This window comes from Myotis yumanensis, unplaced genomic scaffold (assembly GCF_028538775.1).
Source record: "Myotis yumanensis isolate MYYU_CA2020_CCGP unplaced genomic scaffold, mMyoYum1.0.hap1 SCAF_15, whole genome shotgun sequence".
NCBI classification, from domain to species: domain Eukaryota; kingdom Metazoa; phylum Chordata; class Mammalia; order Chiroptera; family Vespertilionidae; genus Myotis; species Myotis yumanensis.
This window is the reverse complement of record NW_027223766.1, coordinates 52,333,990-52,350,406: the sequence shown is the minus strand read 5'-3', so window position 1 is coordinate 52,350,406 and position 16,417 is coordinate 52,333,990. Positions and strand designations below refer to the sequence as shown.

The window sequence follows — 16,417 nt, the reverse complement described above, 5'->3', positions numbered from 1 at the left end:
ACGACCCCCGTGTGTAGCTGGAGGAGTTGGGGTGGGGCCCCACAGCACTGTCCCCCACATGGCCAGCCCACCTTCCTGTGCCGCACCCCTTCCACCGCCACATGGGAACCCGCTCCGGGACCCGGACAGAGCGGTCTCCCCTCGGGGCTCAGCCTTCTCCACCGAGAACCCAGCGGAGACCAGGTCTGGGTGCCACCCTGGCTCCCTTCACAATTCCAGCCACAGTGACCAGGCCTCAGTGTGGGAGTCCTACGGGGGAGCCCCCTGAGCCCACCGCCTTTAGCACTTGAGGGCGGGAGGTCTGGGTGGAGACAGGAGAGAAAGGGGAGCCCCACGAGGCTCCAGACCCCTCCTGCTCGTCTGTGAGGAGAGCCTCCTGTCGCCCCCGTGGCTCGACTGCCCACTGCCCGTCCACCCTTCCGAGAGCCTCAGTGCAGGCGGCGCGGTGGGTGACACCTCCCAACCAAGGCCAGCTCCTTCGCTCCCAGAAGGAGGCTCGAGGGGCCTGGGCTCTGGCCACGGGGCTGCCCTGCCCCGCGATGCGTCCTGAGCTCCAGGCATGGGCCCCAGGTGGGCACTGCCTGTGTGGCTGGGCCCAGGCCCCGGGGTCCTGACGGTGCGTTTGTCCTGTGTGTGCAGGGGGAGCCTGGAGAGCCGGGGCTGCCTGGCGAGGTGGGCATGCGGGTGAGTCGCTGCAGCTGTGTTCCCGCGTCCCAGGGGGCAAGCCTGGTGCAAACTGACAGCTTTCGGTGGGGGGAGGGCCAGATGCCCCCCTCCCTTGTGTGTGTCTGTCCATAGGTGACTTTTCCTAGATTCTTACAAAATGAAGCCCCCGAGCTCTGCGTTTACCTGCTTCATTTCACAAGAGACCAGGGACCCTTCCACAGCAGCACGGAGACGCCGTTCTCCTGGGCCGTGTCCTCCTTCCACGCCCCGGGCAGCGCAATGTGCACACTCCCCACTCACGGCCCCGGGGCGGCTTCCGATGTCACTCGTTTCCACTCAAGTCAACGAAGCGGTTTCTCCTGTGTCCTCCGTTTTTATCTCAGAGGGAGAGAGGACATAGGGTGGCACACCTTGTGCTGAGGAAATGCGCCTTTGAACTTGAGTAGCTTCTAATAGAAATGGCCAGATCAGTTACTTAGAGGCTGTAGCCATTCCTGGTGCGGGTGACGGAGGAGCCTTGGGGCCCTGTCGGGCTGCACGGGCCGGTGGCAGAGTGAGCGCTGCAGGCCTCGGCCACGGGCATCGGGAGCTGTGTGCATGTCCTGGCCCGATCATGGCACAAGGGGCACGGGCACAGGTCAGATGGCAAGGGGCACAGGTCAGGAGGCAAGGGGCACAGGTCAGGGAGCAGGCGGCATAGATCATGGTGCAAGGGGCATGGGGCAAGCGGCACAGGTCAGGGTGCAAGGGGCACAGGTCAGATGGCAGGGGGCATAGATCAGGGTGCAAGGGGCACAGGTTAGGGAGCAAGGAGCACAGGTCAGGAGGCAAGGGGCACAAGTCAAGGGGCAAGGGGCACAGATCAGGGGGGAGGGGCACAGGTTGGGGCAAGGGGCACAAGTCAGGGGGCAAGTGGAAGTGGGAATGGTCGCACTGGCCTCATCAGAGCTCAGACACACTGGTCGCTAGTCCGTGCAGTTGGGCGGAGGGGGGGTGAGTCCTGGCCCTCCAGGCAGGGGGTAGCGGGGGGTCTTGGGGGGCAGTGGTCTGGGGTCTCGGTGGGACCTGGGGAGCAGCAGGGCAGCAACGGCGGGTGAGAGGGATCGTGCCCCCACTCGGAGTGGCCGAGCGTGGCCTGGCGCCGGCCTTGCTTCCCGCTCACAAACCTGTGACTCTCCGAGCAGGGGTTCCAGGGCCCGCCTGGACTTCCCGGCCCTCCCGGCCACGTCGGGGCTCCTGTAAGTACCACGCTGGTCTGTCCCATTCTCCGGGGGTGGGAGACCCAGGCTCTTGGACAAGCCCCCCTCCCCCATCCATCCACGGGGGACCACCGTCCTGCACGTGTCGGTGGAGTGACGGTGACGGGTCGCAGTGCCTCGCGGCCATGGGCCTGACTCGGGAGCCTGCCCTTGGCCAGATGAGCTCAGGGGCCAGGTGTGTCGCAGTCTCGCCGGGAGGCCCTGGGTCACCCCGCCCAGGGGACCAGCCAGGAGCCCCTCCCCTGGCAGGCCGAGGGGGAGAGCAGCCTGCCATGTGCAGGGAGGCCTCATGGGGGGGCTCCTCACCCCGTCCCACGCAGCCGTGCGCCGCCCCACGGTGAGGACAGAGAAGCTGGACCAAGATGTTGTGACTAACCTTCCCCCCCACCCCCAGGGTCTCCAGGGAGAACGAGGGGAGCGGGGAGCCCGAGGAGAAAAGGTATGTGCAGTCGCTCCACACACTCACGCAGGTTCCCGTGGGAAAAGGAAGAGGGCCTGGGCCGTCTGCGCTGCTCTTGTGTGTGTGCGTGTGCGTGTGCGTGTGCGTGTGCGTGTGTGCGTGTGCGTGTGTGCGTGTGTGTGTGTGTGTGTGTGTGTGCACAGGCCTGTGGGGTGCACGGCCCCCCCCATCAGGTCTGGGAGAGGAAGCTCGGCATGTCCCGTGGCCTCCTGCTCAGGGACGTGGGCCCTGCCTGCCTTGGGTCCCAGCGGGGCTTCCGGGGGGTTATTTTCCTCCTGAGTGTCAGACTCCCTCAGGCCGGGAGGACTTCATCTGCACAGAAGGCTGCTCTGTGCAGTAAGAGCGTGACCACCTGTAAAACCCCGAGAATGGTGCGGGCAGCGTGTGACGTGTGTTTAGAACACGGATAGACAGACAGACAGAGAGAGGAGGGGAGGAGAGGGAGGAGTGTGAGCCTGGCCCTGCTGGCTCAGCCTGGCGGCGGGTCTGACCCCAGCACTAACTCTGGTGACGGAGGCCCTTCCCTGCACCCCTCCCTGTTCCCACCGTCAGAGGCCCGGCCGTGTGACCCCTCGGGCTCTCTCCCAGTTCTGGGATCTGACGGGTACTGAGAACAGTCTATAGTCTCGCCGGCCAGATCCCTCACGTCCGCAAGAAGGAAGTCTCCGTCTCCCCTCGCGCTCGGCCTGCCCAGCTGCCCGGCAGAGCTGGGCCAGAGAGAGCCATCATCGCCCGTCCACGTGGCCACTGCCTGCGAGCCCCGTGGCCAGGCATCTTGCACCAGCCCACGCCCTCTTAGGGGTAATAGCACCTTTTCGGAGCAAGCGGCGTGGAAGAAACACACCACACGCCCTCCCCTGTGAAATGTGTGCAGCAACAGCCAGAATTCAGAACTGTCAGGACTTCAGCCCAGAAGACAGGCGGGCGGTTTGGCTTTAAGTGGGGTGCGCGCGCCCTCTGCTGTCGGAGCCTCGGAGCTGCAGCCAGTGGGCCCAGCGCGGAGGGGTTGAGACCTGAATACCTGAGGCAGGAAACCCCACCCTCGCGGGCCTTTGTAGGACCCCCACGGCGGCCGGGGCATGAGGAGCCTGTGGTTCAGAGAGGCTCCGTGGCTGCCCCTCGGTCACAGATTCGGGGAACGGAAAGCAGAGCTAGGAGCCTGGTTTCTCTAACCTTTGGCACATGCTCCTTGGCCCCTCACGCACTCAATCGCTGGGCTGTGGCGAGTGTGCGGATGTCCTGTAGCTGAAGGCGCCGGGGGAGAGTGGAGCCGCGTCCAGTCGGACACTCGGCCCCTGCTTGCCTCTCCGTGACCCTGACCGTGGTGCGCATCTGGCCTTCTCTTCATTCTCTTTCTTTGCCAGGGGGAGCGCGGCCTGGATGGCTTCCCCGGGAAGCCTGGGGAGACGGGGGAGCAGGTAGGTGGCGTTGGCACTGGTAGGGGGGTCGGTTTTGTTGGGGGACAGGGTGGGCTGGGGCTGGGGTGCTGTCCGGCCGGGGCCTCGGCCTCCGTGCGGCGCAGCTGGGGGCTCGGGGGCCCAGCCAGCAGCCCAGCAACCGTCCCAGCACCTGAGTGGAGGGACCCAGAGAACACGGCACCTTAAATCCATCCTCACCTCAGCGACGGACGTGTGTTCATGAATGTAAAGGTCACGGGTGACGTGCACGTGTTCAAAGTGATGTGTCCGCGTTGAGAAGTGTATCTGTGTTCTTGCTGACAGTATTACAGGTGTCCCCCTTTCCCCCCTAGGGAAGGCCTGGCCCTCCCGGCATGGCCGGGCCCCCCGGAGAGAAGGTAAGCCAGGTCCGGGCCTGGGAGGTGGTCTGGGCTCTGGATGGACAGGTGTGGGCTGCCTGCCTGCACCGATCAGTCCCGGGGTGAGTGGGGGGGGGCGGGGCGGGAGGCAGGCTGGGCTCCGGGGGCTGCGTCCATACCGCCCCGCGCTGGGCCTGAGGGCCTCAGGGCCTCGGCTAGCAAGTCATTTCTGGTTACTTCCTGTTTTCCTACGTGTAGGAATAAAACTTTATTTAATGAATTCCTATCATATTATATTCAGACACAGTAAAATATGTGATTTAAATTGCTTTTGCACTAAGGCGGGATAGGAATAAATACCAAAAATATCTTACAAACTCTTTTTCCTCTTCCTCTCCCCTCTGCAATGTTTAAAAAGATTTTTTAATTTTTTTGTAACCAGGTTACACATTTCTGAAAATGTGCTGGATCCTTGATAAACTGAGTAAAGGGTATATCTCTCTTGTCACACTGGTCATCTATTTTATTTTATTTTCCAAAAAATATATTTTTATTGATTTCAAAGAGGAAGGGAGAGGGAGAGAGAGAGAGATAGAAACATCAATAATGAGAGAGAATCATTGATCGGCTGCCTCCTGCACACCCCCCACTAGGAATCGAGCCTGCAATCTGGGCATGTGCCCTGATGGGAATCGAACCGTGACCTCCTGGTTCATAGATTGATGCTTAGCCACTGAGCCATGCTGGGCAGGCTGGCCATCTGTGTTAGAACCGGTCCCTACAAGGCTTAGCTCAGTTAATGCCCTGCTTAGAGTCCTGTGCCTCAGCTGGACACTCTGTAAGAATTCTCCGCAGATCTGGGGGTGCCACAGAAATGACCGGGAGGTAATGGCCTTCCTAAGCGTCCGGTAACGGGGGCGGGGCTAGGAAGGTGTGATGTGTTCTGAGTGACAGGAGGGGTGCCGAGGTACAGCCCTGGCCCTCACTGCGAGGCTCTGGGACAGGCCCTCAGCAAGGACATCCCATGAGCTGGGCTGGAGGAGAGCTGGGGAGAGGGAGGGAGGCGGAGGAGCCAGTGAACCGAGATGGGTGTGGCCCGTGGGACATGTCCACTCAGGGTCCCTGAGCTCAGGTGGAGGTGCTGGCTGGCCTGGGCTGGTTCCCAGCGTCCGCTGACAATGCAGGAGAAGAGGGAGGCTGCCCGGATGGGAAGCAGGTGGCGAGGGTGTGCGTTAGAAGGAAACACACAGACCCACGGGCTGCACGGCCCAGCGGAGGACAGAGCCGGGTGCTGGTGTCGGCCGAACCCCCTCCCTCGGCTGCGATGAAGCTGGTGAATTATCCGCTCTCCCTCCAGGTATTTTTAGAGCGAAGCTTACATTGTTACGTGATCCCCGTGTCGGGATTTTAAACTCTTCCTGCAGTTCCTTGACAAGATGCGAAATCCTAAAATAAGTGCGAAGTTTATTTCAAGTCACTAAGAAGGAAGGATCACTGAGGTTTGGATCTGATGCCGACTCTTTCCTGAGAGAGAGAAAGAGGGAGAGAGAGAGGAGATTATATTAAATTCTAAGCTTCCACCTCCTTTATGGATTTTTAAAATTAAATGGATTGGGGCGACGTTGGTGAACAGGATCACACAGGTGTCAGGGTGGGTTTCTGTGTGACAAGATCTGTGTATTGCACTGTGCAAACCACGGACCTGCAGCAGGGACGCCGCGGCTACAGTCCCTGCTCACGTGGTGCATCTGCCACGGCACCCGATGCCACAGGGCTCCCTGGACCACGGGCAGGGGCTGCTCTAGAGCAGAGGTGGCGGCAAAAGCACCGACAGAGGCAGGACTGGCCTGGGCGTGACGAGGAGACGCCTGTCTCTTCCCCCGGGAACCTGAGTGTGTCTCGGCAGGAGGGAGTCCAGCCTGAGGGCCGTGCGTGGCGGGGCAGCGCAGGGAGCGCCCTTGGACGTGCGGGGATGTGTGGGGGCCTCGGGGGAGTGGGGGGCAGGGCAGAGGTGGCCGGGCCTGCCCTCTGGTGAAATGCTGTCATCTCCCCGCAGGGCAACGTGGGGCCTGCAGGACCGCCTGGCGTCCCGGGCTCCGTGGTAAGTGGGACCGTCCCTGGCGGCTGGAATGCCGGGCGCCCAGGCTGATAGAGTCCAGTCCCTGGGAGAGTCCCTGCTCCTCGGGGGCAGAGCTCGGTGAAGGCGGAAGCGGCACATGACGCTTTCCCCACTAAAATGGGTAAAATCCAGGGACAGTCAGGAATGGCTACGTACGGCCTGCCCTGCCCTGCGAATGCCCCGAGTGGAGCCAGAGCTCGGCTTGGGAACTCGCTGCCGCCTTTGCTGACGCCTGTTTGTCCCCTCAGGTGCAGAGAGAGGGCCTGAAGGGCGAGCAGGTAAGCGGACGTGGGTCCTCCGTGTGGGGCTGCGGGTGGGGCAGGAGGAGGAGGTGGGTCCTCCGTGTGGGGCTGCGGGTGGGGCAGGAGGAGGTGGGTCCTCCGTGTGGGGCTGCGGGTGGGGCAGGAGGAGGTGGGTCCTCATGTGGGGCTGCGGGTGGGGCAGGTTGCAGGGGTGGGTCCTCCGTGTGGGCCTGCAGGTGGGAGCAGGGGTGGGTCCTCCGTGTGGGGCTGCAGGTGGGAGCAGGGGTGGGTCCTCCGTGTGGGGCTGCGGGTGGGGCAGGAGGAGGTGGGTCCTCATGTGGGGCTGCGGGTGGGGCAGGTGGCAGGGGTGGGTCCTCCGTGTGGGGCTGCGGGTGGGGCAGGAGGAGGAGGTGGGTCCTCCGTGTGGGGGGGCAGGTGGGAACAGGTGTGGGTCCTCCGTGTGGGGCTGCGGGTGGGGGCAGGAGGAGGAGGTGGGTCCTCCCTGTTGGGCTGCAGGTGGGAGCAGGTGTGGGTCCTCTGTGTGGGGCTGCAGGTGGGAGCAGGGGTGGGTCCTCCGTGTGGGGCTGCAGGTGGAGGAGGTGGAGGGGGTGGGTCCTCCATGTGGGGCTGCAGGTGGGAGCAGGGGTGGGTCCTCCGTGTGGGGCTGCGGGTGGGGCAGGTGGAGGAGGTGGAGGAGGTGGGTCCTCCATGTGGGGCTGCAGGTGGGGCAGGAGGAGGAGGTGGGTCCTCCGTGTGGGGCTGCGGGTGGGGCAGGTGGAGGAGGTGGAGGAGGTGGGTCCTCCATGTGGGGCTGCGGGTGGGGCAGGTGGAGGAGGTGGAGGAGGTGGGTCCTCCGTGTGGGGCTGCGGGTGGGGCAGGAGGAGGAGGTGGGTCCTCCGTGTGGGGCTGCGGGTGGGGCAGGTGGAGGAGGTGGAGGAGGTGGGTCCTCCATGTGGGGCTGCAGGTGGGAGCAGGTGTGGGTCCTCCGTGTGGGGGGGCAGGTGGGAGCAGGTGTGGGTCCTCCGTGTGGGGCTGCAGGTGGAGGAGGTGGAGGAGGTGGGTCCTCCGTGTGGGGCTGCAGGTGGGAGCAGAGACAGGAAGGCACAGCCGTGGATGAAACTTCCTGCTGGGAACGCAGACACCACCCTGGACTGGGTTCCTGCTGGGAACTTGGGAGGTGAGCTCTGAGCCAGTCGAGGGGAACTGTGGCTAAGGCGTGTTTGCTTGGGTTACAGGGAGCTCCAGGACCACGCGGTCACCAGGGCCCCCCTGGGCCTCCCGGAGCCCCGGTAAGTCACCGTCCCAACCCAGGTCTGCTCTGCACACAGTAGGTCTGGAAAGCAGCAGGCCTGTTATTCCCGAAGCTCAGGCATCGCCCAGGAGGACACTGCGCCTGCCCACAGGTGATGCAGGTCCCAGGTGTCTGCAGCCCGGCCGCCTGCCTCCAGAGCCCCTGTCCCTGACAGTCCACACCTGGGGTTCTGGGGTTCTGGGGTTCGCTCTGGTGTTACGTTCCCTTAGATAACAGGGAAGGAAAATACTGGGCGCATCCTGCCGGTTGAACCGCGTCCAGTGCACACGGGCTCCTCCCGGGTGCTGGCGGACGCGACGTCGCCATGGCGGGGAAGGCCCAGTCTCGGTCCCTCCCTCTGTTGGGAATGTGATGTGTGAATACCCATCCGGGAGGGCCGTTTGCAGGGACTCGGCGGCCGCGGTGCGCTGGGGGCAGATCCTCGGGTGACTGATGAGAACACGCGATGCCACGCCGGCGACTTCGTGCCCCTGGGCGCGTGCGCGTCCTTCTAGGGACGGGGTTTTATTGTGGGAGATAGACAGTTGTCACTCTCCTGTCACACGGCCGAGGGCCCTTCCTCTAGGACAGATGTGCGTGGCTTCGCTGGGTGAAACTAGGAGCAGCGTAGAAGGTGTTTCCTTCCAGCAGCAGCGTAACCATTTCACGCCAAGAGTCCAGGTCAGAGAGCTCCCTCCCGGGGCCGTCCCCGTAGGCGTCTTGTTCAACCTCTGCCACTGCTGTCACTGCTGTGAGACTTAACGCAGGACAGGCGGTATCTGCTCAGTGGTTAGCTCTGTGCACGTGTGTTTCAGACCCATAACTGGCCGGCGTCGAATGTCCACACTGTAGCATGTTGTTATATGCAGACACACCTTGCATGTATGACGCCTGCCCGGGTGAAGGGGTTTTTCTCTTCCTTCACAATGAAGACGCTGTGAGCAGATACGGAGTGGCCGGCACGGAGTCGCACAGCTATTGAGCAGCAGCGCTGAGAGCTTTGAACCCAGACCCGTCCGTCACGCCCACTCCCTTTTCACCCGGGTGCTCAGCGCGCCGGCACCTCCCCGAGCTGCTGCAGGACCATTGCTTCCCTCCCTGGCTCCCGCGGAGGAGTGAGAAGCTAGGAACGCGTGGCCCGGCTTCTTCAGGAGGCAGCCTTCTTCACCCCTCACTCTGCGACCTGGGGTAGCACAACAGGTGCTCCCCCCCTTACCCCGTGTGCAGATTTTGTGATGATAAATGAGGGAGGGAGCAGAGGAAGAAATGTCACCTATGTGGCCACCTACTTCCTATCGAGCAGAGTGTGAAGCTGGGGATGCAGGGATGAAAAGTCACGCCCCATCTCATCGTGGAATGAAGGAGAGGCGGAGAAGTGACTGCCCGCTCACCCTGCAGCCTCTGCTGCATCAACCCTCCAGGCCCTGGTGTAGAGAGCAGGGACGGAGGGTCCTGGCCCTGGGGCTTCAGGCCACTGGACCTCACAGGGACCCCGCCCGTGGAGCTGTCCAGGGTCCTGAAGAGTCCTCCAGGCTCGATGCTGATGATAGAAGGGGTTCAGTGTGACACATGGGGTCCGGACAGGATTCGAACCAGGCTACTATGACCTCTTCCTGCACCGATGCTCCTTGCTTACTTGAAATCATCTTTCATGCCCAGTTTTATTTGCGCAGACTGCCCTGTATTGCATGTCACTGTTGACTGGGAGTCAGACACCCCCAGCCAGTCCTCCTGGGCCAGGGGAGCAACAGAGGCTCAGGGCTGAGCCCCCTGGTGCCCAAGGCTTCCTTTCTTGCACACACTATGCAGAGTGCTAACGCAAGGCATTGATCCTGACGCCTCCTCTCTAACACGTGGACTCCTCTTGGTTGTTAGACACACTTGACTAGATCAGGTGGGAGCACGTGATTCAGAGTTTTATAGATCTGAGGGAATAGGGTGTTTTCCCCGCCTGCCCTCCAGTGTCCCGGTTGGAAGGGACAGAGTTTCCCAGCCCAGGAATGTGCGGCCAAGTGACACCCATGCTGTTGAACCTGCATTTACTGTTGTCTCATCTGTTTCTTTCTTTCTCCCCCAGGGTCTGACGGGCCCAGAAGGCCAGGCTGGACCTCCGGGTCTGCAAGGTCTCCGAGTAAGTACACTCCTTCCTTTCCGGTCCCCAGCTCACCCATCTGTCCCCATTTAGCAGTTCACACGGAGGAGATGTGCCCAGCGCTGAGCTGGGTCCTGGGGAGATGGAGGTGAGTTTGTTGTCTGCCCTGAGTCATGGACATAGAAGCTCACACCCGTGTGTGGCCAGAGCCCTGGCGGGAGAGGCAGCGGACACTGCTCTGGCCGAGTCAGGAAAACTGAGACAGAAGGACTTTCTCAAAAACCCCACCTGGGAGCCGCCAGGGCCGCTTGGAAAAGGTGATGTTTGAGCAAAGAGCAAAGCAGCAAAAGCATAGTACCGCCCTCCGCCCAAACCCACGGAAACATCTGCTCATGTGTCCAGACCCTCCCTGACAGTCTCGTACGTTTCTGGGTGCAGTTCGGTCGCTGCAGGATTTGGGGTACAGAAGTGGCGTGACCCGGTTTACACTCAGTGTGGCCACTGTGAGGAGAACAGACCGCAGGGGATGACCACAGGGCCAAAGAGAAAGGGGGTGGCCCCGAGCAGGGCAGAGGCTGGCGGTGCACCGTCCTGGGCCAGGCCGTGGGGACCCGGGGACACAGGCAGAGCTCCTGCAGGACCCCGTGTCTGCAGCACGTGGAAGAGGGCCTTGCACATACCAAGCATCTCACTTATACTCAAAGTATATAAACACAGTCCAGGTAAACGTGCCCAAGATCTAATGCGTTCACGAGCATCGGACACAATCAGCGTGCGAGAGTGAGCCCCCACACACACCGCTCCCTGGGCAGTGACACGCAGGTGGCGGGAGGCGTTCAGCGCCAGGACCGGCCTCTGGCCACCTGGGCTCCGGCCTCCGACTCGGAACGTCCAGTTGTAGAGGAGACCACGTGGTCCCTTCCGTACCTTTCTTTTATTTTGCCTTGACCTTGCTCTGTGGTGCTGAGTCCCACCTCAACCCCCCTGGATTTCCTCTTTCCTCTCCATTGTCCAAAGAAGAGAGAAAAACATTTCTGTTGAAGAGAGTTCTGTGCTGTCAGGCATTTCAACTTAGTGTCAAACGTGGGCTCTCCCGGCCACAGGACCGTCCCTATGGAAGGGGTTCCCGAGACGGACAGTGAGAAGGTTCATGTCCAGAAAGATGAAGTGCCTACCCGCCCCAGGTCACACAGGCCCTCGTCACTGCTCCTCCCACAAGCCAGCGGCAATCCCTTTGGCCCCTTGGTCACTTCCCCACATCCTGTAGGTGAGAAGGACTATTGTCCTATCAGATACGGTGCTCCCCTCTTCCTACCAATAGCGACCCCCATTGTCTCCTGGTGCCTGATCGTGTCAGCTGCCCTCAGGACATATTTCTCCGAGCAGCAGCTCTGCGTGCAGGGGCAGAAGTAACGCAGGTAGAAAGGAGATAGCGAGCGGACGATCGCGGGCTCAGCGAGGGAGCTGTCTGCATGCAGGTTTCTCACTTAATTCTCACGAGGGTCTTATGAGGGACGGCGCTTCAATCTCATTCCGCAAATGAGAAAACCAAGCCCTAAAGGTGTGAATCAGGTGACCCTTGTCACACAGGTGATCGATGGTGGGGCGAGGATTAGCACTCGGGGCTGCCTGGCTCAGGCCCTCCACTGTTCTGCGTTAGGGTGGTGGTGGTGGGGGGGGGGGGGGGAGAGTGAAAGAGGGAGAGAGAGAGAGAGAAGAGAAGAGAGAGGCACCAGAGTTCTGAACTGGATGCTAAGAGTCCCTGCAGCGGGGCCTGGGTTGTGTTTGTTTTACTTTGCAATTTTTAAGGCTTTTGTCCTGCGCTGCCAGATGGTAACTGCGTCGTTTGGATCCCGGGCTACTGTTGGATTCATCCTGTGGCACGGGGCCAGGGTGTATGCGAGGACAGCGCCTGGGTCGGCTCTAACCGGTAGAAATAATCACGTTTGACACTTAGAGGCGTGGAGAACAGGAACTGAGCGAGAGACCATACGGCGCATATTAGAACCCCTTGCACAGCAACCCTTTCATCTGCTGCTGGCCCCTCGCAGCTCTGCTGACTCGTCCTGGCCGGGGAGGAGCCGCGGCTCTGAGTGTACGGCTCCCTCTCCTCCGCAGGCCGGCGGGCAGCCTTGGGAACATCAGTCCTGTCAGCGTCTGGCGTTCAGAGTGGCTTGAATTATCTGCCCTCGTGATAAACGACACACAGTTGCCCAGATATTGTGTTGGGCAGCAATTTAAAAGAGAAGAAGAGAAAAATGACAAGAAAAAGGCTTATTGTTAGTGAAATAGTTCTATATTGCTTCAAAACTTGCTTTGGCCAGCACTTCTCAAATCCTTAATTTTATATCAAAATGCAGAGGTTACGTAACTACTGCTATATCCACTACTAGAACCATCTTCCTCACCTCCATCACCACCACCACCATCACCATCACCATCACCTCTATTACTACCACCACCATCACCACCACTACCACCACCACCACCACCACCACCACCATCACCACCACCACCACCACCACCACCACCACCACCATCACCACCACCACCACCACCATCACCACCATCACCACCACCATCACCACCACCACCACCACCACCATCACCACCACCACCACCACCACCATCACCACCATCACCATCACCACCACCACCACCACCATCACCACCATCACCACCACTACCACAACCACCACCATCACCACCACCATCACCATCATCACCATCACCATCGCCACTATCACCACTGCCACCACCACCATCACCACCACCACCATCACCACCAGCACCACCACCACCATCACCACCATCACCACCATCACCATCACCACCACCACCACCATCACCATCATCACCACCACCATCGCCACCATCACAACCACCATCACCACCACCATCCACATCCACATCACCGCCACCATCATTACAACCACCACCACCACCACCACCATCACCACCACCACCACCACCACCACCACCATCACCACCACCACCATCACCACCACCACCACCATCACCACCACCACCACCACCACCACCATCACCACCACCATCACCACTACCACCACCACCATCACCACCATCACCATCACCACCACCACCACCACCACCACCATCACCACCACCACCATCACCACCACCACCACCATCACCACCACCACCACCACCACCACCACCATCACCACCACCACCACCACCACCACCACCACCACCATCACCACCACCACCACCATTACTGCTGTGCATTCCCTAATGTCAGGTCCTGTGCTCAGCACTCTGTGAGCATGGTCTCATTTAACCTCCACAGCATCACGAGGATCCGTTTGACCCGTGGTCTCACCCACTATGGGGACTCAAAGGAGCTAGCATCCTGGCGGTTTTCATTTCTTCTTCCTTACTATCACCACCATCTTCCTCCTCCTCACATTTACCTGTTACATTTGCATGATGCTCTCTTATGCCTTATAAATCGCTTCTTCAAACATGGGATTATTTTGTCCATTGCTGTCTGCTCAGATAATTACAGGGATTATAATTCTCCACCTGAGGACCTGAGACTCAGCAAGCTGAGCGGCTTGCCCTTCCCCGTTGGCCTGGGATTTGGAACTCCTTTCTTTTCAGGGCTGCAGAGGCACGGGCGGGGACAAGCCGTGATTGCAGTGGTGGCCACGGCCTCCTAACTGCTTACTGAGGCCCCCCATCCCCATCCCTGGTGGGTGTAACTCATTAGCTCTTGGCAGGAAGCCTTGGGGAATTTATGTCTCAGGTATGTTCTTGTCATATCTTGCCATGATTCCTCCGGATTGCTGGGGCCTCCTGGAAGAGGTGGCGCTGGACTGGGATATGACTTGGACAAGCTGAGATGGAGGGAAGGGGTGACAGGCAGAAGTAGCAGTGTGGGCGGCATCGCAGAGGCCAGGAGTCCTAAGGGGGTCTGGGGGGCCCATCTCAGCCACTGGAGCTATTGTTCGGGGACCAGAGTTTGGTCACCGGGCACAGAAGGTGCCAGAATCACAGCGTCTGGCCGGTTCCCATAGAGCAGCCAGATGCCCTGTCGGTTACGTAAGGAGGAGTGCTGACTGTGCTGTTGGTGGACGGCGACTTGGACCGAGTTTCTCTCGTCCTGGGAGAATCACCTGCTGGGCTGGGTTGGCCCCGAAACGTCTGGAGGGAAAGAACTGGGTGTGAGCAGGAGCAGGGCCTGTGAGCAGGGCGTGTGAGCAGGAGCAAGGCGTGGGAGCAGGGCGTGCCCCTGTGGCCGTGGCTGCGGCAGGCGGGCCCTGGGCGTGGCACAGGTGGGGGGCTGGCCCCGGGGTGGTGCCCCTTCCTGGGTGAGCCATGAGCGATGATGCCTTTCTTGGGGGACAGTGTGATCACACATTCCTGCCACTTTTCTTTCTCTGGATGCACTGCTCAGAGAAGACATTCAGGGGAGGGCCTTGGAGAGAGGCCGCTGGCGGGAGGGGTGGATCCCAGGGACACCCAGCCCGGCCGGCCTCCAGGCAGAAGGAGGGGCCAGTGGAAAGGCCTTGAGGTGGAGCGTGTGGGCCTGTTCAAGATGTGGGAGGGAGGCCGGTGGCTGGCGGGAGGGAGCCGCACAGGACAGGCAGCAGGGGGCCGGCGGCCATGGAAAGAGGGCCGAGGCCCTGGGAGTTTGCTCTGAGTTGGGCAGCGAAGCATGGCCTTGAGCCGAGGAGCGTCCCGCCTGGTGGGAGAAGCTGGCGGCCGAGCGCAGGAACAGGACGGGGAGGTCGCCCGCGGGGGCATCTTTCTGGTCCTTTGGACGTGGGGCCACGTGTGAGCAAAATCATCCCAGGAGCAGAGCTGGGCCCCAAAGCTGGGCCTCCCTGCCCCCCGCTGGAGCCGGTCCCACCCCCTCGATCCCTCGCCACGTCTCTCAGGGCCTCCCAGGGCACTACCCGGTCATCGCCCCTGAGAAACACAGCCCCGAATGGCCTCGGAGACACGGCCCCGGGGGCCGCTCGCCGCCGCCTGCTAACGCTGCCTCTCTTCCCGCACGCAGGGCAAGAAAGGCGAAGCGGGCGCCCCCGGACTGCCTGGATCGCTGGGGCCACAGGTAACCTCTCCTTACGCTCTCTGCGGTGGAGACACTGCTCTGACGGAAGGAATGACCAGGTAGCACTTCGGGGTGGTGACCGTGATCGGGTGGCCGCTCCTCGGAGCACGGAGAAGCACGCTCGGTGGGCCTTTGCCCTCGGTCCCCCCCTCGCCTCTGTCTTCCCGCTCGTGGGCTGGGGGAATGGCCACTGTCACTGTCCTGGAGGAATTTCAGGCCAAGGAGGGCAGATGGGGGTGTGTGGGGGGGGGGTGGCAGTGCTGGGAGGAGGGGGACAGTGGAATCATGGGGAGGGGCATGGGATGAGGGCCCACGGGCACCGTGTGCGGCAGGTCAGGTGGTGGCGGGAGGGCGGAACCTCAGCGACAGTTTCTGCTCTGACGAGAGGAGGGAAGGGCGGGACGTGTCTTGTTTCTGCTGTGGGCAGACTCCTTTTCACCGCTCACAGGTAATCGTGTGCGTTCTTTACAACCGCCGTGAGGGAAGAATGCGTGTCCCGTTTAGCATCTAAAGGCACCGGCGCAGGGCCCCACGCTGCCTGGGCCTGCAGGAAGCCCACGGCGGCCGGGCCTGTACCATGGTTACGGTGCCTCTTTTTGAAAAGGAGAAGCTTCACTGCCAGGGTGTTGTGTTTGTTTATTTATTTATTAAATATGTTTTTATTGGTTTTTAGAGAGGAGGGAGAGGGAAAGAGAGAGAAACATCGATGAGAGAAACATCATTGATTGGCTGCCTCCTGCACGCCCCCTACTGGGGGTTGAGCCTGCAACCTAGACGTGTGCCCTGAGCGGGAATCGAGCCCTGACCTCCTGGTTTCTGGGTCGATGCTCAACCCCTGAGCCGCGCCGGCCGGGCAGGGTGTTTAAGGTAAATGTGCACATTGATTTGATGAGGCCGAGGTGGCGGCTTCTGTATCCAAGCGGCCGCTTAGGGAGAAGGGATGCCCGAGTCTGGTCTGGTCAAGGTCTGCAGAGGCAGTGCTGCCGTGTGGATGTGCAGGAGTCCCTCAAATCGGTGGGGACACAGCCGGGCGAGGGGCAGGCGCCCAGGATGGGTGGGCCTGCAGGCCTGGGCCCCACAGAGAACCCGCTGGGGTGGGCAGCCCTGGTGGGTGGGCTCAGGGGCCACAGTGCGAGGGGAGGCCTCGCAGATGATGATCAGCTCCCCCAACAGGCAGACGTTTCCACGCCGCAGGGGACCGTGGGTGCCGCTGATTTACGCACCTCGAACCCGAGTCTCCAGATTCTCCCCGGCTCCTTATCTGCTCCAGTCAGAACCAGCTGGCTCGCAGGAATCACTGCTTGCCATTGGCTTATCGATGATAATTCGCTTAACCGGCCATTCATGCATCATCACTCTCCCTGCTAATCGCATCAACTAGCTGGTGGGTCGCTGTCGCCTTGGAAAGATCAAATACTGCTCCCCTGGTAATCGGCTGGCTGGCTAATGAAT

At 61.1% G+C, this 16,417-nt stretch overlaps 1 protein-coding gene across 1 annotated transcript in view; it reads left to right on the top strand.

The window, feature by feature from the left end:
* COL22A1 (collagen type XXII alpha 1 chain) overlaps positions 1-16,417 on the top strand; it is a 118,837-nt gene that overhangs the window by 45,674 nt on the left and 56,746 nt on the right. The window contains exons 14-23 of the mRNA XM_070392079.1: positions 640-684; positions 1,851-1,904; positions 2,320-2,364; positions 3,750-3,803; positions 4,136-4,180; positions 6,198-6,242; positions 6,509-6,538; positions 7,738-7,791; positions 9,871-9,924; positions 14,912-14,965. Coding sequence (XP_070248180.1) covers positions 640-684; positions 1,851-1,904; positions 2,320-2,364; positions 3,750-3,803; positions 4,136-4,180; positions 6,198-6,242; positions 6,509-6,538; positions 7,738-7,791; positions 9,871-9,924; positions 14,912-14,965 — 480 coding nt within the window. The remainder of the gene's footprint in view (positions 1-639; positions 685-1,850; positions 1,905-2,319; positions 2,365-3,749; positions 3,804-4,135; positions 4,181-6,197; positions 6,243-6,508; positions 6,539-7,737; positions 7,792-9,870; positions 9,925-14,911; positions 14,966-16,417) is intronic.